The sequence below is a fragment of the Aotus nancymaae genome, unplaced genomic scaffold (assembly GCF_030222135.1).
Source record: "Aotus nancymaae isolate 86718 unplaced genomic scaffold, 86718_ANA_hifiasm-v0.15.2.pri h1tg000079l, whole genome shotgun sequence".
Lineage (NCBI taxonomy): Eukaryota > Metazoa > Chordata > Mammalia > Primates > Aotidae > Aotus > Aotus nancymaae.
Window position 1 is genome coordinate 20314866 of NW_026988494.1, and position 24061 is coordinate 20338926.

Here is a 24061-nt window from a genome sequence, read left to right on the forward strand (position 1 = left end):
GTACTTGTCCCACAGTTTACTGTAGTCAAGAGCAAGCAAAAAACTAAGAGTCAAGAGATCAGAGAGGTGAGAAGGGCAAGACTTTGAGGTTGAAGGCAGAAAAACATTAAGAGATGAGAATTCAGCTTGTAAGATTTGACACCAACAAGCAGAATATACCTAAGGGAGACTGATGCTAGGGCGAAGACATCAGCCTTCTGACTTATTAAATATTCTTCCTTGGGAAAAAGTAATGTTGGGATGTAGGCCTCTACAGTTGGAAATGGTGGCTAAAATGAAGAAGTCAGAGAGCTGATATATTGGGGAAACCAGTAGGCATATTTTAAGAGCGCTGCCTTCCTTCTTCCCTTGGGAGTAGAGATGGCCTGGAAGATCCCCTGGAGGATACGGGACTGGTCCAGCAGCAGTTGGACCAACTGTCCACCATTGGGCGTTGTGAGTACGAGAAGACGTGTGCACTCCTCGTGCAGTTGTTTGACCAGTCAGCCCAGTCCTACCAGGAGCTGCTACAGAGTGCCAGCGCAAGCCCAATGGACATTGCAGTGCAGGAGGGTGAGTGTGCAGACTGCCGGGAACTCTAGACCTGTGATGAGATGGTCTCCATTACCCCTTCACTCATTGCCACCTCTTTCCTACCTGCCCGCAAAAGGATTCTTTCATCATCAGTTACCTCCATATCCACAAGAATCTTTACGAATGAATGAATAAATCCCTCAAGGTACTAGGGAAGAAGAACTGAAATCACATCTGCAATGAGACTTTGTTTTAAGAGATGAGGTCTTGCTATGTTGCCCACTCAGGCCTTGCACTTCTAGGCTCAAGTGATCCTCCTGCCTCAGCCTCCCGAAGTAACTGGGACTACAGGCATGTGCCACCACACCTGGCTCCTGTCTGCTTTTTAATCCCCCACAGCACAGCTGGGACCCAGCTGAGAGTTTTATGACTGCTAAATAAAGGCCCAGGGGAAACAGGGAGATAAGTTCAGATAGTAACCTGGACTTCCTGTTTTCACCGGGCCTGGCTGGTGTTTTTAACATGGCAACATGCCCAGCTTGGGGTGTTTTTAACTCTAAGGAAGTACTACACTCTAAAAATAATGGCCTTGTCTGATACAGGAACGTTGATTAACTAACGAATTTCCCCCTTAGTATTGCCCTTACCAAAGCAGAAAAGTAACCATTCTCTGTAAGAAAAGTGAGGCTTTATGGTTTCACCATAGTGTTCTTAAGATTAAGGAAGTTTAGAGTGAGAAGTGTCTTCACAAAACTATCACTGGAGGTGACACTAATGGGTCTGTCTCCTGCTGCAGGAAGGCTGACATGGTTGGTTTACATTATTGGAGCAGTGATTGGTGGCCGGGTTTCTTTTGCCAGCACTGATGAGCAAGACGCCATGGATGGTGAGCTTGTCTGTCGGTAAGTGCTCCCACAGAAGCTCTCCACTCCACCTCGCTGGCACTTCTCCACTCCCCAATAGGGTCCTCTCCACCTACAGAACATAATCTTAAGATGCTAACTGCCTGAGACACAGCTTTCAAGCCTTTTATAAGTGCTGCAAGAACTCTGCCTATGATCTTTACTTTAAAAAAAAAAACCAGCAATAATTTAGCAAGGAAATAATGGATACAGAATTAGGAAAACTAAAGCAGAGATTCTCTGTTAGATCTGTTTAAGGACAATATCTCAGAGTTAGTAAAACATGCACTGCTTTTGCAATCCCAAAATAAGTCTAAAAGGAAATTGTGGTTTTTTAAAGTTCACCAAAGATGGAGTTTATAATAGAGTTCCTACAGCCTTCCAAATGTCTTGGCCATACACTTGTCCACCTACAGGATTTTAACTTATTTTGCATCTGTGCAATTCTCATTTTATCAAAACCTTTTTTTTTTTTTGGAGATGGAGTCTTGCTGTGTCGCCTAGGCCAGAGTGCAGTGGCACTATCTTGGCTCACTGCAACCTCTGCCTCCCGGGTTCAAGCGATTCTCCTGCCTCAGCCTCCGAAGCAGCTAGAATTATAGGTGCATGTCTCCATGTCTGACTAAATTTTGTGTTTTTAGTAGAGACGGTGTTTTGCCGTGTTGGCCAGGCGGGTCCCTGACCTCAGGTGATCCACCTGCCTCAGCCTCCCAAAGTGCTGGGATTACAAGCATGAGCCACCATGCCCGGCGTTCAATATATGTATCTTCTGAAAATCCTCATTTGTCTCTTTGCACCCCCATTTTGTTTATCAGATGCCCATTTGCCCAGAGGTGCCTTAATCCTGACAAAAGTCTCCGTAGCATTTTCCCACTGGTGTTTTTTGAAGAGTTGAGCAAAGCTTTAATAAGAATGAAATCTAATGCCTTTCTGATTCTGCAGCCTCTTTATGACAGACTCTGTGTCATACTATAAATTTAGTTTAAACAATGTCTTGCAGACTGGTTCTCAGTTTGAGTGTAGAAACACAGTGATTGAGTCTCATTCACTCATGGTATGTCACAAATAGCCATTCCCACACTCAGATGTTAAATGACTCACTTATTATGACATCCATATTCTCATTCACTCGCCTGCATTCCAATATCCTTTATTTTGGGGAGAGGGTACAGAGAAAAGGGATGAAGCCACAGTCAGCATTTCTGCTATTAATCCCTGGAAGTGTTACCTACCTGTGAACATCATCCTTTATGTGTCTCCATTCCTTTCATGGCTCTGTGAGGAAGAAAAGATCGAAAACTCCCGGTCTAGTCCTGTCTCCCTCATTTATATAGATGAACTTGGCTGCAGGAAATTGCTTTACCCAAGTACAGGCATACACAACCATGTCACGATAGCTTGTGTTGTCTAGAGTAACCAGGATGTCCTGCTGTTGAGAGAATGGTTGCTCCTCTTCCTCCAGGGTGCTCCAACTGATGAACCTAACAGATTCTCGTCTGGCCCAGGCGGGTAATGAGAAGCTAGAGTTGGCCATGCTGAGCTTTTTTGAACAGTTTCGTAAGATCTACATTGGGGACCAAGTGCAGAAATCCTCTAAGGTAATGGCCTCTCAGTTGGCTCCCCTTAGTTCTCACTTCTTACTTGTGGGATTGCTGATGGAGGGAAACAGTTGCTTATAATTCACATAACCTCCAGATTTCAGGTAATACGACAGTCCAAATGTTTTCTCTTAGTCTTTAAATTCTGGGAGATTCGTCAAAGAATTGGGCCCATTTCTCAAGTGCTCCATATACTTAACAAATGGCCAGTCCAAGCATCTGTTGTTCTCCCACAAATGGGCAATTCTTAGTCTCCATATGTGAATTAATATTCAGAACAGCAGAAGATTTTGGCTTTTTGTAATTTCAGATTTGAAAGGGACTAGTAAGATTGCTCAGCATCTGTCCAATAATACTTAAAAACTAGCTATCCCTTCAGTAAATTCTTCTCTGGGATTCTTGTTCATTTTCTTCCACATCTTACCCCCGAGTGTGGACAAAAATAGTACCAGGGTGTGATTGTTCTAATTCGTGTGTTCTGGTTACTTTCTCTTCTTAACACCAGCTCTACCGCCGACTCTCAGAAGTTCTGGGCTTGAATGATGAGACCATGGTCTTAAGTGTCTTCATAGGAAAAATGTAAGTGTTTCAGCTTGCCATCAGCAAGAATCCTTTGCAGTCCTGTTGGAACTGTAAAATGTGATCTTGGCATTGTGCTGCCAGTGCCTGGTATTGCAGCATTGATCGTTTGCGTCAGAAAATTGTGCATTTGAGTGTGTGACAAGCTGTGCTTAGAGATACGGCCCGGCCCCAGAGCATTCCAGGCTTGTACAGGCAAGGATTTAATTTTGTTCTTGCAGAATCTCCTCTTTAGCCTCTGGAATCACAGGTGAAACCCTGTCATGTCATTAGCAAAACAGACCTCCACCCCAGTAATTCCTGCTCAGCCTCTCACCCAATTGCTGTGCTCCAGGGATGCCCAGCATAGGCATTCACTTTCTGTTGCTGATTTTCTCTAGTTATCCCCCCGAAGGGGAAAGCACCACTTTAAAATGGGCTTATTCCTCCCAGGAAACATCACACCCTCTAAGAGTCTTGAGTTTCCAAAATCTACTGCTGCTGTTTGAACTGTCTTCAGAGTTGGAGCTCCTGATTGGCCCTTTTTTGGTTTTTTTACGTTATACCCCTTTGGTTACATTTTCCCCTTTTTAGGAGCTCAGTTTATTAAAGCACACACTAGGAGCCAAATATATTACCCAGGGCTGTGTGCAAAGTGACATTTTGCCTCCTATCAATTGTTCCAACCCTAAACACTCATATCCATGAGCTGGTTAATAATTTAAGATGGAAAAAGCAAAGGAGGTCTAAAGGACTCTGCCAGCCAAGAATCCAGAAGCAAGGGCTACTAGAATTCTGCAGCTGACAGTGGATGGTGCAGGTGCAGAATTATATACGTCTGCCTGTTATCACTGCCGCAGAAATCTCTTACCCTTGCTGCAGAAATCAGCCCTGGAGTGCCCCAGAATTCCAAGGGCCTGGGTATGGGCCAGTGTAGCTTTGGAACCAAGTAGTGAAGATTATCTGAAGGATAATTTTTCTAGTCAACCAAATGTAAGTACGGAGATTTCCTACCCATCTTTTTTTGTGGTCGTGATGTCTGTGAATTGGTGGTGCAGATGCGTGGTGATATTTGATGAATGACTTTCTTCTGCTCCCAGCCCTCAAGGAAACCAGCAAATCAAAAGGGTCTCCTTTTTTTTTTCTTTTTGTTCTCCAGCATTACCAACTTGAAGTACTGGGGCCGTTGTGAACCAATCACCTCCAAGACACTACAGCTTCTCAATGACCTCTCCATTGGATATCCTTTTCTAAGCTAGCTTCTGTGCACAAGGGAAACTGGCATGCCACAGTCTTAGAATCACGCCTCCTGCTCCTTCCACTTCAGTTTAGCTTTAGCATGCACTCACGTATCTTCCATTTTCCTAGGAGTCACATAACGCCAGTGCCCACGCAGAATATAGGAATAATTTCAGGCCCCAAAAATAAGCCAACGCCCAACCTGAAAGTTTAGTACAGATTTATCCCTATTCCTTAGTTCCACAAGTACATAGAAGCCCATCTCACAGGTACACAGTCTGTGTGATCAAGGTTTTAGTATCTTTAGTAGAGACAAAGTCCCTCTTAGGTTGTCCCATCAGCTGGTTCATAGAAACATCCTGATTCCAAGCTTTGTGATAAAAGTAATGACTATACTTCCTCTTGACTTGAACTAGGTTTGCTATAAAGTTTGAATTGCTCTAGGGCAGCTTTTCAAAACCAGGGGTCTGCAAGAAGGGTATAAACTCTGTAAAATTATTACAGTGACTGTTTTTCTCACTTCTCCAAATACTGTATTTAGCTAATGCCATTCTAAATAGGAGAGAAGTTCATTCATTATACACAATACACAATATATACACATTCATTATACACAGTATAGGCATATACACAATATATGCCTCTTATGCAGGGCTTTAGGGCCTAATTCTCTCTGGGAACCCCTGCTGAGAGAAGTCCTCTTAGGATATTCATGATAATTGGGGAACCTGCTGGTTTTATCTATTTTCTTACAGCTAGGAGTTTGATACAGGTGTTTTCTTATTGATTAAATAGTGCTTAGAAGAGAATGCATTTTTCCATATTTGGCAGTGATATCTTCAAGTGGTTTTTTAAAAAATAAGATATTTGGGTAAACTGTCCTTTATTCTGAAGAACTTCCATCTGTCCTAGAGTCTGAGTCTGCTTCATACTTTCCTTGACCTTCTTCCTTTGTCTTTACGTACAGTAGCGTAAGGAAGCTAGTGAAGCTTAGTGCGGTACAGTTCATGCTGAACAATCACACGGTGAGTGATTTTATTTTTTTTCCTGGCCCTCTTACCACATACACATACACTTTCTCAACACATAAAGGAGATATTTAAATGGAGGTCCCTGGTGTTGCTACTTGGCTGATTCCCACCACACTGCCAGATTACACTCACTGTCATCAGAGTGGCTCTTTGAGATCCAGATGATCTGAGTTATGGTGAAGTCACCTACTGCTACGCATACTGCAGATAAATTAGTGGTAGTAACAACAGTACGCCCCCTTCAAAAAAAAAAACAAAATCTTCAGATCCTCAAGGAATGACTGCATAGCCATTGCCTTGAAAGGGCTCAGTAATTCTCTGATTACTGGCTTGCATTCTGCCTCTAACTCATGTTTTTACCATTTAACTTGTTTTCTTTTTTTCAATAGAGCGAGCACTTTTCATTTTTGGGTATTAACAATCAGTCCAACCTGACAGACATGCGGTGTCGGACTACCTTCTACACAGCACTTGGGCGTCTCCTCATGGTGGATTTAGGTACCGTAAGAAATCCTAGTGGCTCATGAAGTCATCTGGCACTATTCTAAATTTTTATTTGAGGACAGAAAACTAGATGGGGGAAGGCTTTTCTGTTATTTCAACAGTAACAAAACTATCTGAAATAACAGTCTGATTTCACCAAGAACAGATCATGCTGTCAAGGTCCTTGTAACTGGAAGAGAATAACAATCTGCTTCTGAAGTTTTTATCTGATATGCAGTGGCTTTAAAATTCTCTTCATATTTCTTGGGTGTTAAATAAGGGAATTGAGATTCCTAAATGTATCTTGTTGGCCAGATAACTTCTCCACTCCATAGTGAGGTGTAAACCCACTTGAAACGGTCAACAAAACTTTTTATTATCCAGTTTTCTAGCACAGATGAGCCAGAAGGGCTTAATAACTTCTGTAGCACTAATGGTGACACTAGCAGTTTTAGGTCAATTAATAACTAAAGCTCAATGGTATTACTCTAATTTTGAGCTGTTTAAATTTAACCCTACTAAAATGACATGAAACTTTCTAGGTTTATGAAAGGTGATCTTAAATTGTGAATGAAGCCTCCGTACCCATTTGAAGTTTGAGTCTCATCTAGTTCTCACACACCAGCTTCAGTCCTTTCTCCACTAACTCTAATTCTCACCAAATCAAAATAAATAACGTAGTACCTTATACACATATGAATCTCTGATACTGTGGCTCAGTGTCAACAAACCTAGCCTAGACTAGGTGATTTCTGTCATTTTCTAGTTTAATAATTCTGTTTCTATATTAACGTTATTCTTAAATTGCTACTAATACTTGTTGGGATAATAAAGGGACCCCCTTGAGTTCTCCTGGGTCTGCTCATCTTTCATTCCGTCTTCCCATGTATGCACAGCTTTGAATTCTTGGTATTGGGGTCACACCCTGGGATGTTTCTTTTACAGGAGAGGATGAAGATCAGTATGAGCAGTTCATGCTGCCACTCACAGCAGCATTTGAGGCTGTGGCCCAGATGTTTAGCACCAATAGTTTCAATGAGCAGGAGGCAAAGGTGAGTGAGTCTTTCACCCAGTAATTAATCATCTTCTGGTTTAGGGCAGTCCCCAGTAGAAAATAGTGCTTGACTATAAACTATCCACTGCCTTAGCTTTTTTATTTAATATCTTGAACTTCTGGGGTTTGGAATTGCAGAACCAGTATAGATTTGTAAACTTTTATTTTTATATGGCATTGTATTTACTTAAGTAGCTCTTAGGTTTTTTTTAATCTAAGCTTTCAAATTTATTAACATAAAATTGTTTACAGTTTTCTTACTGCCTTTTTAATCTCAGTTTTATCCCAAGTAGCTGGGATTACAGGCATGTGCCACCATGCCTGGCTAATTTTGTATTTTTAGTAGAGACAGGGTTTCTTCATGTTGGTCAGGCTGGTCTCAAACTCCCAACCTCAAGTGATCCACCCACTTTGGCCTCTCAAAGTGCTGAGATTACAGGCGTGAGCCACCGCACCTGGCCATGTTTTCTTAAAATTGTGGTAAAAACCAAAATTTACCATCTTTAACATTTTTACAGGTACAGTTTACTGATGTTAAGTCTTTCTTTTTTTGAGACAGAGTCTTGCTCTGTTGCCCAGGCTGGAGTGCAATGGTGCCATCTCAGCCCACTGCAACCTCTGCCTCCCGGGTTCAAGCAATTCTTCTGCCTCAGCTGCCCGAGTAGCTGGGATTATAGGCGTGTGCCACCACGCCCAGCTATTTTTTTGTATTTTTAGTAGAGAGGAGGTTTCACCATGTTGGCCAGGCTGGTCTCAAACTCCTGACCTCTGGTGATCTGCCTGCCTTGGCCTCCCAAAATGCTGGGATTACAGGTGTGAGCCACCACGCCTGGCCAATGTTAAGTATTTTTACATTGTTGTGAAATAAATCTTCAGACTCCACAATTTTAATATGGAACATTTTTGTTATTTTGTTCTTTGTGGTTTCTAATTTCCATTGAGATTTCTTCTTTGACACGTGAGTCATTTAGAAAGGTTTAAGAATTTCCATATATATCAGTTTTTGTTTTTGTTAGAGACAGAGTCTCACTCTATTGCCCAGGCTGGAGTACAGTGGCATGATCATAGCTCACTACAAACCTTGAACTCCTGGGCTCAAGCAGTCCTCCTGCCTCAGCCTCCCATGTAGCTGGGATTAATGTCCAGTGAATTTTCATATATATGGAATTTTAAGTTAGTTCTTGTTTTCTAGCTGTTAGAATTGTCATTTCTTGATTGTTGCTTTTCTCATCTTTTTACTTTATACATACTATTCTCTTGACTTGTATAGATCTCTGTGTCAAAATTAGAAGACACTGGGATGTTACTATTGGTAGGACTTTTTACAGTATTCCCCAGGACACCAATGCTGAATGGTAGACCTACCAAATAGCCAGGGTATTGCCAGAAAAAAATGCCAGGCTTTACCTAACTTTCTAAAGTTCTCCTTTTTCATCTTTAGCCTTTTCTTTTTCCATCTACAAATCAGCAGTGTAGACGCAGAGCAACACCACTTAATACAACTCTCTCTCCCCTTTATATTTGTGTTTTAGAGTCTGAGATAGGTACCATTCAAAGCTTCGGTTATTGTGGAACATATTGGCAACTTTAGGCTAGAGTGTCAACCAATATCAAGGATTTAGGGATATCAGTGAATATCAGCCCTTTTCCCATCATATGGTATTAGTTTCATACAAAGCAAGTAAAATTAACCAAAAGAACCACCTTGGTAATGGACTACAACTGTCACCCACTTCTTAGTCATGTCCCATGTGGTCTTTTAAGAGATTGACAAAGTCTTGGACTAGAGTACTGAGCTTGTGATATCAGCTTGAGAACTGTTTGCTTACAAGCAGGCTGTTAACGGAAGTGCTGACGTTTTTGCCAAATGTGTCGAGATCTGCAAATGTGCCACCTTCTTGAGCATATTGATGACTACTAGATTTTGTTGTTGTTGTTCTTGTTGTTTTGTCTTCACGTTTGGAGACAAACCCCAAACTACAATTTTTAAAGCAGTTTTACTGCTGTTCATGTCGCAAGTAAAAGTTCTATTGAGAGAATGAGTATTGGATTTGGGGTCTTGGTGCAATGTATGAGTCCTGCTCTGGGCCCTCCTGCTACCTAGCAACATGACTGTGGGCAAGGTTTTTGTCCTCTTTAGTCCTCAGTCTCTTTTTCTGTAAACGGAGAGTACAGATTCAACATAGACTCATCTAGATGGCCCACGCAAAGGGGGAGGCACTGTGTGGACTCCCCTTTGTCTTCCTCCTGGCAGAGCTTGTATCTGACTTCCTTTAGGGTATAAACCATTAGGGTACATATGGCTCTTCTACCTCTTCTTCTTTGGGACTTCTGGTTTTCTTTTTTGCCTTTTTCTGGCTTTTTGAGTGGGTTTCTTTGCCATGCGCATGTGTGTATGTGTGTGTGTGTCTGTATCTCTCTCCCTGGGTGGGCTCAAAACTTTTTCACTTTTTACATATGATGTATTACTTCAATATCTTAAAACTTTGTCAACCTCTATTTTTGCTACGAACCAGGAACCTATTTTCTTGGCATAACAAACTTCAAAGCTAATTTTTCAAGTGAAAATATCCCATTCTAGCATGGAAGAGACTGAATCAGAATATTTGAAAGGAGTATTTGTTGAACTGTAAGAGGAAGAGCTTGATGATGTGTGGAATCCTTATCAGACTGTTTTTTCTTTTCTTCTATTTTAACATGTTTTTGCCTTCTACTACAGCGAACTCTAGTTGGCCTAGTAAGAGACCTGAGAGGGATCGCTTTTGCTTTCAATGCCAAGACCAGCTTCATGATGCTCTTTGAATGGATGTATCCTAACTCTGACTAGGAACACACCTACAGCAAGCCTTAACTGAAGTGTAATTGGGTGATGGGGTCAAGAGAGGGTGTGCGGGGAAGGGAAGGGGTAGTGAGGCAGAGAAGATGAAGAGCTACCCAGAAGGCCTGCATGTGTTCTGGAAGCCACCATTTCACAGTGGTCTAATGACAGACATAAGGTTGTCTGAGGTTAGAACATGAATGAGGTGGTCTCCCAGTTTCTCTTTTGGATCTCAAATATAAATGCCTGTGGAACTATATACCACTGTAGAACTGTTGATTTTGCTATATTTAGAGAGATGTTTCAGTCTAAGGAGAAAAAAATAATAACAGTTTTTACAAATTAGGAAGTCTAAGTTTACTGACTCCCTAACCTTGTGCAGATTATGTCAAATCCAGGTGCCTCTTTCTGTAATAGTTATATAAAGAAAATGAGCTGATCCCCTGTCATACTGTGGAAGGGGTAAGAGGATAAATAACAATCTGAAATACATCATGCTCTTTAGAAGAAAGTATTACTAGATGCCTTTTACAGGTTAAAGAACACAAAATCACTTTAGCGTCTTCTGGTTAGAAAGACTCCAACATTAGCAAGCAAGAGACTGGAACTTAAAGAACTGTAGTTTGACAGTTTGTGCTTGACTAGTGCTAAAAACCTATTTTAAATTCTGTACGTTTCTTGAATAGGAAATCCTTCCTTAGCTTCTCATTTACAGATATCCATCCTATATGCCAATTCTCCAACGGGCAATTGAGCTTTGGTACCATGATCCAGCCTGTACCACACCTGTACTCAAGCTGATGGCTGAATTAGTTCACAATAGGTAAGCAAGAGGCAGAGCTTCCAAGGTTACAGCTGCCCTGTTATCTGAGAGAATTTGTTGTATCTAGTGCTTTGGGCAGATTGTGGGAGATGAGAAGATTTACTGCTGCATTTTAAAATTTGAAAAGTTTTTGTGTATGTTTTTGTTTGAAAGAACAGTATTCCTAACTACACAAAATCATAGCCAACTGCAGGAAATAAGTCACTTTTAAAGAGTCTCCATCAGGGCACAGTGGCTCACACCTGTAATCCCAGCCCTTTGGGAGGCCGAGATGGGCAGATCGCTTGAGTGCAGTAGTTCAAGATCAGCCTGGGCAAGATGGTGAAACCCACCTCTGCAAAAAATTAGTCAGGCCTGGTGGCATATACCTGTAGTCCAGCTACTCAGGAGGCTGAGGAGGGAAGATCACTTTGGCCTGGGAGGCAGAGGATACATTGAGGCCAAGATTAAGCCATTGCACTCCAGCCTGGGTGACAGAGTAAGACCCTGTCTCAAAAAAAAAGTAAAATAAAAAGAATCTCCAGATGTCCATTCTTAGGAGAAGTAAATTTGGCAACCAAGATTCTGATTTCCTGCTCACGGATATAAAGGTTAACATTTGGTAATGGTGCCTTGTCACATTTCATGGTTAGAGATGTTGAGAAGGATATGATAGGTATCAGAATAGCTTTATCTTCACTGTCTCCATGAAACCTTTTATAACCACAGTGATTACAAATAGTTCTTTCTTTGTCGAATTATTAGGTCCAGAATAGAAGATGTCATTGTACACCTTATTTCACTCACACTGTTAGGCTCTGATGTGCTATGCTTAGCTATCTGCCAGAGATGGGTAAATTATAAAACTCATGTGTACTACTTAAGTTTATATCTTATGCTAGTTTATAAGAACAATTAAAAGGACTTAGAAGATTTAAAAAAAAAAGGAATACTCTTTCTTAAGAAAGGTATTTATTAAGCAGGTTGTGGCAGAAGCAATAAAAATTTACTTTTAAAAAGTCAGAATGATTTTCCAAACACCAAATTAAGGATAGTAAAAAAGAAAAATCTAGCACGCTTTCCCAGAATTTCAGATACGTGCAGTGGTCTCTCATGGCAGTCCTGAGACAGTAAGTTTTAAAACGACCTTAGGGGGTGGGTAATAATACTCAAAGAAGCTATAACCTCCCAGGAGGCTTATATTCAGGAGTTATTCATTTATCAAGTAGTTACTTGAGATCACTTGCTCTTTGCCCAGCCTTCGTAGCCACTATGCCAGACAAAATCTCTACCCTCTTTGATGTTACAAATGGTGAGGAAGACACAATAAAAACAAGTATGGAAGATCTTTCCAGACAGTGATTAAGTGCCATGAAAAAAAAAATAAAGCAGTAAAATAGAGGAGAATTAAAGGACAGGAGGGTCAGGGAAGACCTCTCTGAGAAGGTAATATTAATTAGGATCTAAATGACAAGAAAGATTCTGGTAGCCCTGCAAAGATAAGGGATGTTCTAAACAGAAAACCACTGCAAGAGTCCTGAGATAGGATAAGCTTGCTGGGACTTGTGGCACGAGTCTGGTGGATGGGGGAGGCTGTGGGAGCAGGGTCAGACCAGTGAGCAGAGAGCCAGATCATCTAGCGTCTTAGCACAGCAGTAGTGAGGAGTGGGCATTTATTCTCATTGCAGTGGGAAGCCGCTAGAGTGTTTTCAGCAAGGGATTAAAATGATCTCATTTAAGTTATTTAAAGGCTACCATGTGAAGAATGGGACTGAAGGCAGGTAAGAGTAGGAGCAGAGAGACTGTAAGGGAGAGGTGGATTCGGGCTGTATTTTAGTTAGATGTTGATGGATTCAGTGTTGGGGGTAGGAAAGAGGAAGTAGGAAGGACTCTAGGCTTTTCAGGTCTTACCAACTTGTGTCTAATGAAGCTTATCAAAATCTGGAGCAGACAAAAGAGAAGATGATTGTTAGAAATGTTTACCTTTTCTGTCCGGCTTCTTTTAGACCATTCCAATTCCCTTTGCATCCTTTCTTCATATAAAATAGTAACAGTGCCTTTGCCCCTCCCTCAGATGCCACTGAAGCCATAAAGGTCCATGCAGACTAATGGCTGAAGGGCTCTGAGTTAGTATCAAGAGGTGACTGGTAGAAAGTATACTTTAATCAGATAAAATTGAGATTTTTAAGACAGTAATTTTATCTGCTGCCTTTTTTCTTTTAAATGTTTTTAATTTGAGCAGCAGAATCTGAATCTAGCATGTTGGTCTTCCAGATAGAAACTACATTATTGGTTAAATATCTGTAACTTGGTTATTCTCTTATTAGAATAGGCAAGCTACTTGTTTTAATGTAAATGCAGGCTCACCCAAGGTATGAGAGCCTCAAGTACCCTAGTCTTCCAAGAAAACAGTCTGACTTTTTCTCTTCCTGTGCTCTCTGCTCAGATCCCAGCGACTCCAGTTTGATGTCTCTTCCCCCAATGGCATCTTACTCTTCCGAGAAACCAGCAAGATGATAACAATGTATGGTAAGTGTGTCAGAGAATCATGCCTCTCGAAGTTAATTCTAGCTCAGTCACCACAATGTAAGCAGCATGTGGGTCTCCAGCCAGCCCTGGCAAGAGCCAGGACAGCATTCCTATCGTATGCTAATACCTGTGCATTAGAGTGCCACCTGTCACCAGGGGCCTGCTGGAATTTGTATGCCTTTGGAGTAGAAAGGGTGATATAAACGAGCACTTCTAATGTAGTTGAATAAACATATATGACATGTCTACTCAGGCAATCGCATCCTGACACTAGGAGAGGTCCCAAAGGATCAGGTCTATGCTCTGAAGCTCAAGGGCATCTCCATCTGCTTCTCCATGCTGAAGGCTGCTCTCAGTGGGAGTTACGTCAATTTCGGAGTCTTTCGTCTCTATGGAGATGATGCCCTGGACAATGCTTTGCAGACCTTCATCAAGCTGCTCCTCTCTATTCCCCACAGTGATCTCTTGGTAAGCCTTACGCTGCATTGCCAGAATCTTGTTCCTCATCACATTTAGCCTTTTTCACCTGAGACCATGATAGAACATTGCTCTTGAAAAACTATATAAGCTAGCTCTTTTCTGCTATAACTAAGTCTTTTGTTTTCCCAACTGAAAGGAGCTAAGCTATTAAGATCGTCTCCCTGCATGTTGGAGTGCATAGTGCCTAAGCTGATTTTCTTCCTCCTCCTCTCCCACAGGATTACCCCAAGCTCAGCCAGTCTTATTATTCACTACTGGAAGTCCTGACCCAGGACCATATGAACTTTATTGCAAGCCTGGAACCTCATGTCATCATGTATATTCTCTCTTCCATTTCTGAAGGACTTACTGCTCTTGGTAAGCACGTGGGTGGGGTGGGTAAGTTCGTGGGTTTTTTTTTTTTTTTTTTTTTTACCACTTAACAGAAAGAGAAGCTTTAGAGATAAGCAGGAGCAAATCTGGAGATCATGAAGGGGGCCCATAAGCCGTATTAGGCTGTTTGAACTCTGTCCTGAGGGCCGTGGAAGCTGGGGAAAGGTTTCACACAGCTAGCTCCATAAGTTTTTTCATCCTAGTCTGTATGGTTCCTGTCAATCAGTTTGTTTATAGGTAATAGGTGTATGTAATAGGTGTATATGTTTGGAGAATGAAACACATTTTTATATTAGGCTGAGCAAAACCTAAGTAGGAGGATTAAGTCAGCTGCCAAATAGTGATGATATATTGCAAATACTGATAGACGACTTTTGGATTATCAACTGTGGTGAATTATCCATGCCTCTGTGCCATTTTGATACACATTCACTTCCATTTCCGCTATTCCATCAGAGTGCATAGCCATATGTAGTACAGTCCAGTCAAGGTATCAGCCCTTGCTTTGGAAGACTGTTGTCTTATAAATAGAGGGACCTTTGCATAAACCATCAGTCCCGTAGGAATCAGAATTGCTTACTCTTTTAAGGGTTCATCCCTTAGTCTTTTGGGCTCACCTCATCAGAGTTCTGTTCACAGGTTGTGCTGTACTGTTCCTTTTGTAAAGATGCATAGATGAGTCTGCAGCTCCCCCCAGAGATGCGCTGGAGATAAACACATAATACAGCACAGCCCATTCTAACAAACCATAAACATTCATAGGCTACATCAGTCTTGGTTTAAGGACATCCTGCAGGTAACTCAGAGCATAGGCTCCTACCCCAGGCTTCTTGGATTCCAATCACAGCTTTTGCAGTTACTGGCAGTTGATCCTTAGGCTGATGCATAACCTCTCCAAATTCTGGTTTCCTCATGTGTACAACAGAAAACCTGCTTCGTGGAGTTCTTGGGAGGATAAATTAGATAATACCCATAAAGTACTTAGAACAGTATCTGGCACAACAGATAAACTGTCATTTTGTGTGCGGCAGAAGATGTACATCAACACATTGAGACAGTAATTTCGGTATTCTTTATTTATTTATATCTATTACCAATACTCACTTTCAAACTTAGAAATTGAGCCCAGCTGTACAATGAGGGTAAGCTGTTAACAAGGAGTCCTCCTGAGCAATGGCCTTGGCTGAATTGGCCATAGGACCCTAGTGGATCTCAGCCAAAGACAGTCCATATTTGCCAAGGTCACCTTCAGCAGCTCTGTCCTACTCCTACCTTTCTTTCTTTCTTGCAGACACCATGGTATGCACAGGCTGCTGCTCCTGCCTGGACCACATAGTGACATACCTCTTCAAGCAGCTGTCACGTAGCACCAAGAAGAGGACCACACCCCTGAACCAGGAGAGCGACCGCTTTCTGCACATCATGCAGCAGCATCCAGAGATGATCCAGCAGGTAAGAAAGTGGAGGCTTAGGAGGCAGTGATGGAGTGTCTGACAGAGGAAGGACCTCTGCAAGACAGGGGAGGCCACACATGATTAACCTAACATCTCATCAGGTTCCTGCTGCTGAGATGAAGTTCGTTTCTTCAAATTGCAGTGGATTTTGAGTTTGCCAAGTAATCACTGGATATAGAAAATCTGAAAAAAAAATCAGGTTCTGGATTATTATTCTGACTGTCACAGCGACCCCTGTGCCCTGGAACTATCATCTCATAAGCACTATCCTGTTTTCTGTGAAAATTACTTTGCTCACCCACTGCAATAAATAGAGCAAGAGTTAGCAGCATCCAGCTTTCCAAAGGCCCGTGCTCTTGTTTACAAAACAGGAACGTAAATGCACGACAAGGAAATAACTGGCCACAGAGATCAACTATATGCTTGCCCTTATTTTATTTGTATGCAATGAAAATAAAACTTGAAATAACTTAAAGAAATACATACTAGATAAAAATAGGTAAGAAAATGGGATCAGTAATTATTGAGATTTTAACCAATCTTACCTTTGTCCACACTGTTCTCTAAAGAAGCAGTGACATGGCCAGGCGCGTAATCCCAGCACTTTGGGAGGCCAAGATGGGTGGATCACGAGGTCAGGAGATCGAGACTATCCTGACTAACACGGTGAAACCCCATCTCTACTAAAAATATAAAAAAATTAGCTGAGCATGGTGGCACAGGCCTGTAACCTCAGCTCTTCAGGAGGCTGAGGCAGGAGAATTGCTGGAACCCAGGAGGCAGAGGTTGCAGTGAGCCAAAATTGCGCCACTGCACTCCAGCCTGGGCGACAGAGTGAGACTCCATCTAAAAAAAACTAAATGGCAGTGACGGGCAGTGAAATAATTCAGAACTCCATCACATCCAAACTGTCAACTCCAAGTACCTGGAAGGGATCATGCAAGGTGGTTTTGCCTACTGTAATTTTGTTTATGTGACCCCATCCCATTCCCCACAAGTCAGGGTGAACTGGAAAGATCCATTTGTAAGTGAAATTATCAAACCAATTTTAAGAACAGGAAAGGAAATGAGTATCTTAGAAGAAAAGGTTACCTTGAAATAGAAGACTCAGATGAAGCTTCACAAACTATTTGTCAGACTTACCCTACACAGAAAAGGCCTTCAGTCTAATATACTCCTGTATTTGGAATCTGTCGTTTTATCTTGGGTAGCCGTACATAGGTCATTGCCTCAAATTCTCCATTTTCAGATGCTGTCCACGGTGCTGAACATCATCATCTTTGAAGACTGTAGGAACCAGTGGTCTATGTCCCGACCCCTACTTGGCTTGATATTACTTAATGAAAAGGTGAGAGAGTGAGCTCCCTGGTGCCAACCCAGAAGACCACGCACTTACTATCACCAGGCACTGAGAGAAATGTGTATAGAAACACTCCAGGATGGTGAAACAGGGAAAATGGGTCATTTACTGAGCATGTCCCATTCGTGTTTTCAGTATCACATAATCACTTAATTGTTAGAAGTCAGCATGTGTGGTAGCTCACAGACACAGGGTAAAGGAGTGTTTCCACCCCAGGCGATAAGAAAAACCTTTTAAGGAGGTAAGGTACCTGGGTATCAGAGGGCCTAAGACCTAAGTTCCATTGCTAGCTCTGCCATAAACAAGCCTTGAGATTCCTATAAAAGAAAGGGCTGGTTACATGACCCTTTTAAAGTGCTTTACAAATTAAAAATTCTTGATTTTTTTAGTAAGATGAAGACATAGTATTCTGGAAGGACTTGCCTGAATTTTTTTTAAGTGTCCAATTTTAGTAGATATTCCATTACTCCTTAGAGAAGAACATTTTTCATCCCTGACAGTGATGGAGGGCTAATCTGCCTTTCCCTGCGTCTCTTACCTTCTGTTCCACTCCTTGCCCCACAGTATTTTTCTGACCTAAGGAACAGTATCGTGAACAGCCAGCCACCGGAGAAGCAGCAGGCCATGCATCTCTGTTTTGAGAACTTGATGGAAGGCATCGAACGAAATCTTCTTACGAAAAACAGAGACAGGTGAGTATAGAGTGTCCTGCCTAGAAATCTCAGACAGTTGTTATTTTTCACATCAACGAAACAGGAAGTTCCTTTAAAGTCTTTGTTTATCTGTGTTTGGAGGCCATCTAAAGCAGTGCTATCCAATAGAAAAGCGAGCCATTTTAAACAGGCAAAATTCATTTTAATAATATACTTTATTTAACCCACTGTATCCAAAATATTGTATCAATGTGTAATCAGTATTTTTAAATTGTGGGTTTTCACATTCTTTTTATTGTACTACATTTTCAAAATCCTGTACACTTTTCATACTTTTTTTTTTTTTTGAGATGGAGTCTTGCTCTGTCACCAGGCTGGCGTGCAGTGTCCCAATCTCAGCTCACTGCAACCTCTGCCTGCTGGGTTCAAGCGATTCTTCTGCCTCAGCCTCCTGAGTAGCTGGGACCACAGGCACGTGCCACCATGCCCGGCTAATTTTTTTGTATTTATTTTTAGTAGAGGCGAGTTCCACCGTGGCCAGGATGGTCTCAATCTCTTGACCTCGTGATCTGCCCGCCTCGGCCTCCCAAAGTGCTGGGATTACAGGCGTGAGCCACCGCACCCGGCCTAATTCATACATTTTCATCAGAAATACTTGATCTGTATTTAGATTTCATAAATTTACAGTTGACAAAGTAGATTCCAATACCCAGATTGTTTCAAACAGCTAGGGATTTTCCAGTAACTGCATTATCTAGGCTTGACAATTTTTAAATTTTTTTTAATTTAAAATAAGGCATTTTAATTTAAAATTAAGATGCAGTTGAGGAGCTGAATGTTAACTGTATTCAATTTGGAATCATTTCCTCAGTCACACTGGCCCTAATTTAGGTACTCAGTAGCCGTGTGTGGTTGGCAGGCACCCTATTGGACAGCACGGCACTACACCAACTGGTCTTGCTGCATTAAGAAATGAAACGGCGTCATTCACTTACTGCCTCACTTTGTGAGGGTAATTTCCTACCTCTGTCAGTGAAATTTTTCTGCTGCCATGAGCCCAAGGTAGCCCTCAGGGCCCCAGACTTCACCAGATCTCTAGGCCAACTTTCCCTTAGAGTCTTAAGACTGAGATTAACTGATCTTTGAAACAGAAACAGAACCCATCAATTCATACATTGTACTTCCCGTGCTTAAAAAATATATATATAAGCAAATACCTTTCCCTCACACCCTCCTCCCCCAACCCACATGCATCCTCTCTGCAGGTTCACCCAGAACCTGTCAGCATTCCGTCGAGAAGTCAACGACTCGATGAAGAATTCCACTTATGGCATGAATAGCAATGACATGATGAGCTGACACCTCCTTGGACTCTACCTGTACAGAGCAGCGTCCCTTTGGTTTGGCCCAGAGGGGCGAACAATTGCAAGGGAGAGGGCCTGGCTGATCCTGGCTCCTTCCTCCAGGGGTGTGGGGAAAATGGCAAAGGTCAACTAGCTACTTCCCCAGGGAATAGGGGTGTGAGTGCACTCATTGGGGGGGCAGGGCGCTGCTGGTTCCTGGGGGACTGGGTGGGAAGGGTGGTGGGAGGAGATAAGAAACACAAACAGACTCCAGCCCCTCCTCCTGGGGCCACCCAAGTGGGGCGATCCCCTAGTGTCCTGCCACAACCTGCCTTGTATAAACATGTACATTTTTTCATAACATTTTGAACAAGGTTTATATTGACTCAAGTTTAAAAACAAAAAGTGTGACTGAAAAATTTTTACAGAGTCTAGTGCACCAATGCTGATGTGAGGGGTTGTGTATGCGAGTGAAGAAAATGTGTATTCTGGTGGCCTGAAGCTTTACTGGACAAGGATGTGTGAGAGTGCAGAGATATATTTAGTGACACAGTAGAGAGGCAAAAAAAGAAAAGAAAAAAAAAAGCTAAAATTCCAAATGTATATTTTTTCGTATTGCCCTGTCCTCACCCAGAAATGATCACTTCCTGTTACTGTATTAACCCTTGTTATTAGGAACTCTAAGCCATGCCAGAACACCATCCCTCCCTTTGGACCGTATAGGTTCTGCCCTGGGTCCCTGGCCCCTTGCAGTGACAAATAACTCCAGCTAAAAGTGTTTGGTGTTCTTATCTCCATCCTCTTTCCCACTTTGCTTACCCTTATCCTCAGACAGATGCCTCTTGCTTTTAAAAGTTGGATTTAACGACATGTTGTAGGGTTCTTGGTATCTGTGAAGATAGAGACCAGAGAGAAGGAAGTGAGCCCACTGCTCTCCTATGGGGCAATGTGGGCAAGTCCACCAGAGGCCCTGCTGTGTGTGGCCAATAGATTTCAGTCTTCCCCAGCCCTCGAGGCAGTGTGTGTGGATGTGTGCGTGTGGATATTTATATATGTACGCTGCACTCATGAATGTATGAACTGGAGGAAGTTACTACAGTGGGGGGTTCTTAATAACAAGGTCTACCTAGCATGAAGTATTTAACATTCTCCCACCCCTTAAAAATAAACATTTTTATAAAATGAAAACCATAATGTTTTGAATATTAAAAGAAATTAACCTACAGAGGAAAATTAATGGAGAAAGCTATTTGCCTTGTACTTTTTCCACAATTGTTGCTGCTAGTTGTACACATCTCTAGTTCAGCTCTTGCCCACAGGACACTCATCAATTAGGTTTTATTTTTATTTCTCTCCTCTACCCCCAGAAACAAGCCTGTTAATTTTTTTCCCTTCTCCTCTGGCGACTGTGTGATGAATCCTTTCTTGCGTGATCAGGTTGCGGATAGACTTGTAAGGGTGTTTGCTGCATACAGTGTAAGCATTGTGACCGCCAATAAACTTCAATGGTTTCTACTGACCTGGCTTCAGCAATCATGTCCAGTGTGTGTCCAAGGACATGTCTCACTCAAAACATGTGATGTGTGAGGCATTCTTAAAAAGCCGGTAAATGACGGGCCCCTCCACCTGATCAAATTATTAACTTGTTTCTCATTGCACTCAGTTTCTTCTAATAGCATGATATGGTTGATTTATCTCTCTCAACAAAACCAATCACATGCTGTTGTCCACAGTTATAAAGTGGAAGCCACTCTACCTCTCTATTAGCTTTCAGATAATAACATGGCTACGAGCAGACAGGTAGTAATTGAAGAAAGCCCGGTTGTGTTAATGTTCTGACATCAGCTTCTCTGATGCGGGCTGGGTTTCCTTCATTAGACCATGACAGGTTCAAGGGTAAATGTTATCCCCATGGAATACTTTGCAGACCTCACAGGTCAGACTTACCAAATGAGGAACACTTGTTAAGAGAGACAACTTCTAACCCCTGCACTATGTATTCAGAGTACCTGAGTATGAGGGAACTTCATTGCCAGAAACACAGGAAAGCATTAAGTTAGACAGGTATGTGTGTCTTAGTGTAGATGTTCATCCCATGACTCTCAGGCGCCAGGGTGGCATTCTCGTCTGCTTATGTACACGTACTACTACCTTTGAGTTTCAGCCTTCTGGGAACTGCTAATAGCTGCCTCAGTCCTCAGTTACTTCAAAGGCAAAAAGTTGCGTTCTGATGGCTACAAGGCAAATGGAGTTGATTCGTCTTAGCTAAATTCCATCTCTAAGCCTAGCAAATATTAAATGGTGAGTTTTCATTAATATGCATACACTTCTGACATGTCCCTGGGACCTGGAATTCTGATTCTATAGTTAAGTGACACAAAAATAACTTTGTCATGTATACTTGAAGGGGAGTCCCCTCTCCCCACCTATTTTGAGGTGCTAATTAATCAGCAAAACTCCAGACCCCTCCCTTCCCTTCCACAAAAATAATTTCAGAGGCAAGAAACTCACCGAAGATGGGGCTAGTGCAGTCCAGTCACAAGGTGCCATGATTAAAATCCTCCACGGCTTCACCAGACTTCAAACAGTGAGGCTGTTCCCTCCTTTGCTGACAATTAAGAGGGGGCACCAAATCACCTTTTGGTCAAAAATGGCCAGTTAGCATTTTCATATGATTCAACCTAGTAAGTGTGAAAATTGGTTATCTTCAGATTTTGGTTTCCCCAGAAATCGAGACTTTTCAGTCAAAAAGTGAATTTCTAGGATTATTCCTAGGCACTGTGTCCATCTAGTCAAGGGTCTAGTGTTTCCTGACACAAACTGTACCTTACATTAAAAATGCCTAAATTCTTTACTATAGATTATTAAATTGTGTTTGTATATGTTTTGTGGGCTCAGCCCATATAAGGGTTATCTGTTCCCACTAACATGTAAATCAGACAAAGGAAGAAAGGATTTGGCCTAGGATTGCCATTTTAAGTTTTTTAATTTTAAGAAATAATTACTTTGGGCAGAAGTGCCCATTTTCTAATGACACTTGACAACCTACGAAATAAGTTTTTCATGACAACCTACGAAATAAGTTTTTCATTCTCTAAAACATTGGCTTAAGGGACTTTCTCCCCTCCCGCCCCCCCAACTTCTCCCCCCACTGGAAAAAATGTTTTAGTACCTTTTGAAATTTCAACTAAGTACCTCAACAGATCACTTTCCAAAATATCTATGCTTGTGGGGTAACATGAATTAAATCTAGAAAGCCAGAAAAACTCCCTGTCTTCTTTGCCACAAGCCAACCCTAGCCCAAGATTTTTGGCTAGATATACAAATTTAGATTGACGTATAATGCTGCCAAAACTGTCAATGCCAAAGCCAAAAAGAGGAAAGGCAGTTACAGGGATCCTGTAAAAGCCACAAGCTTGATGATTAGGCCTTGAAAAAGTGTTTGAAAGGATAAAAATGTGTTCATCAGCCATAATTAGATACTAGGACATGTCTAAGCAGATTCTTGCCTCTAGCTTGTCTTCTGGGTCCATTACATTTATCTTGGGTGTCTTTACCCTGAACTCACTGGTTAGCTACCACTGTGGTGCTTTTCAGGAAGGGTGGATCAACTAAAGGAATCAGCTGCCAGACAATGGGACATGGGGGCTGTCGAGGTAGAGGATGAAATTAAGTTTGGAAAATTACTCCCCTTCCTCAGAAAACCCTCTTGTTCTCAGGACAGCCTGACTGCTACCCTTTGCCATCTGTTCATCAAATACTTACTCAGCATCTGTTATGGGCCAAATATCTTTTTGATGGTCAGCAATGGAAAAGGAACCTCAAAAACAGAAAAAGTCACTCACAAGCAAATTTATTTCCATTCTTCTGTTTTATGATCACCTAGTAACAAACTGACTCTAAAACATAGTAAACATTACTACAAAAGCACCATGCCCAACAATTGCTTTAATTCTATATGATAGCCATGAAGACATATGGCCTAAAAGAATGGCAAGTGGAAAATGTCTCTTAACCCTTGCTATTGAATCACAAAGTAATCAAGTCAGAACCTCTGAATTCAAGGTGTGGAGGACAAGACTCATAGGATACAGACTATCTAATGGACAGTTGATCTAGCCTTATGTAAAGCTCAGAATGTCCAATGTAGAGTCTGACAGGTACTCCCTACAGCTAGTAAAAGGGTGGGAGGATGTAAAAGCGGTGGTCTCAAAGTGAGGAAACCCAAACCTCTTCCCAGCTGACCATACTGTGTAATGAAGGTAAAGCATCCTCTCAAGGCCAAATTCAACTGGAAAATGGTTGAGAGTGCCAACTAAGATGATGGAAACAAAACCACTTTTAAGTTTAGGAGAATAGAAGACCGTTATTTCATTAGGAAGGAAGCTAGGTACCTATCCTTTAACACCTTGCAGTCCAGGGCATGTGTCACAAGTTAAAATCTTTATCAGCTAAGCTGCGAACGCTGCAGCAGAACTCATAACATTCAACTATGCTGATGCAACCGCCATCTCTGCCTCCACATCCTACCTCCAGGCTTTGCTGGTCTGCAGAACCCTCTTCCCAGTCTAAATTTACATGCCCTTTGCTCGCCTACCCTTTTCTAGACCCCAAATTGGACCCAGTATCTCTCAAGTCTCTCCTTACTGTGCCAGTTCCTAAGAGCCTTAGGGGGCACCTACTCTTCTGTTTGGTGTGCTCCTGACCCCAATCTGCCTGTCCCAGTAGCCAACGTGTGCTCCTTACGAGCCGCGGCCAAACCACGGTGTCATGACCAGAGACAAGGATGTGCAGTTTCTGGAGCATGGACAGTAAGGAGAGTGATGGAACTAATTTGGGTAAAGCCTCTGCAGAGAGACGCCAGGCTGGTTT

At 42.0% G+C, this 24061-nt stretch overlaps 1 protein-coding gene across 4 annotated transcripts in view; it reads left to right on the forward strand.

Annotated features, from left to right (window-relative positions):
- Nucleotides 1–20708, forward strand: part of XPO7 (exportin 7) — an 85043-nt gene extending 64335 nt beyond the window's left edge. For all 4 annotated transcript variants that reach the window (XM_064368794.1, XM_021665115.2, XM_012435268.3 and 1 more), the window contains exons 12-28: nucleotides 359–552; nucleotides 1310–1415; nucleotides 2878–3013; nucleotides 3519–3592; nucleotides 4731–4811; nucleotides 5772–5835; nucleotides 6231–6339; nucleotides 7270–7376; nucleotides 10098–10186; nucleotides 10912–11019; nucleotides 13445–13527; nucleotides 13781–13995; nucleotides 14226–14364; nucleotides 15671–15831; nucleotides 17083–17181; nucleotides 17758–17885; nucleotides 19112–20708. In XM_064368794.1, the coding sequence (XP_064224864.1) occupies nucleotides 359–552; nucleotides 1310–1415; nucleotides 2878–3013; nucleotides 3519–3592; nucleotides 4731–4811; nucleotides 5772–5835; nucleotides 6231–6339; nucleotides 7270–7376; nucleotides 10098–10186; nucleotides 10912–11019; nucleotides 13445–13527; nucleotides 13781–13995; nucleotides 14226–14364; nucleotides 15671–15831; nucleotides 17083–17181; nucleotides 17758–17885; nucleotides 19112–19205 (1987 nt within the window). In that variant the 3' untranslated portion in view covers nucleotides 19206–20708. The remainder of the gene's footprint in view (nucleotides 1–358; nucleotides 553–1309; nucleotides 1416–2877; nucleotides 3014–3518; nucleotides 3593–4730; nucleotides 4812–5771; nucleotides 5836–6230; nucleotides 6340–7269; nucleotides 7377–10097; nucleotides 10187–10911; nucleotides 11020–13444; nucleotides 13528–13780; nucleotides 13996–14225; nucleotides 14365–15670; nucleotides 15832–17082; nucleotides 17182–17757; nucleotides 17886–19111) is intronic.
- Nucleotides 20709–24061: the final 3353 nt, after the last annotated feature.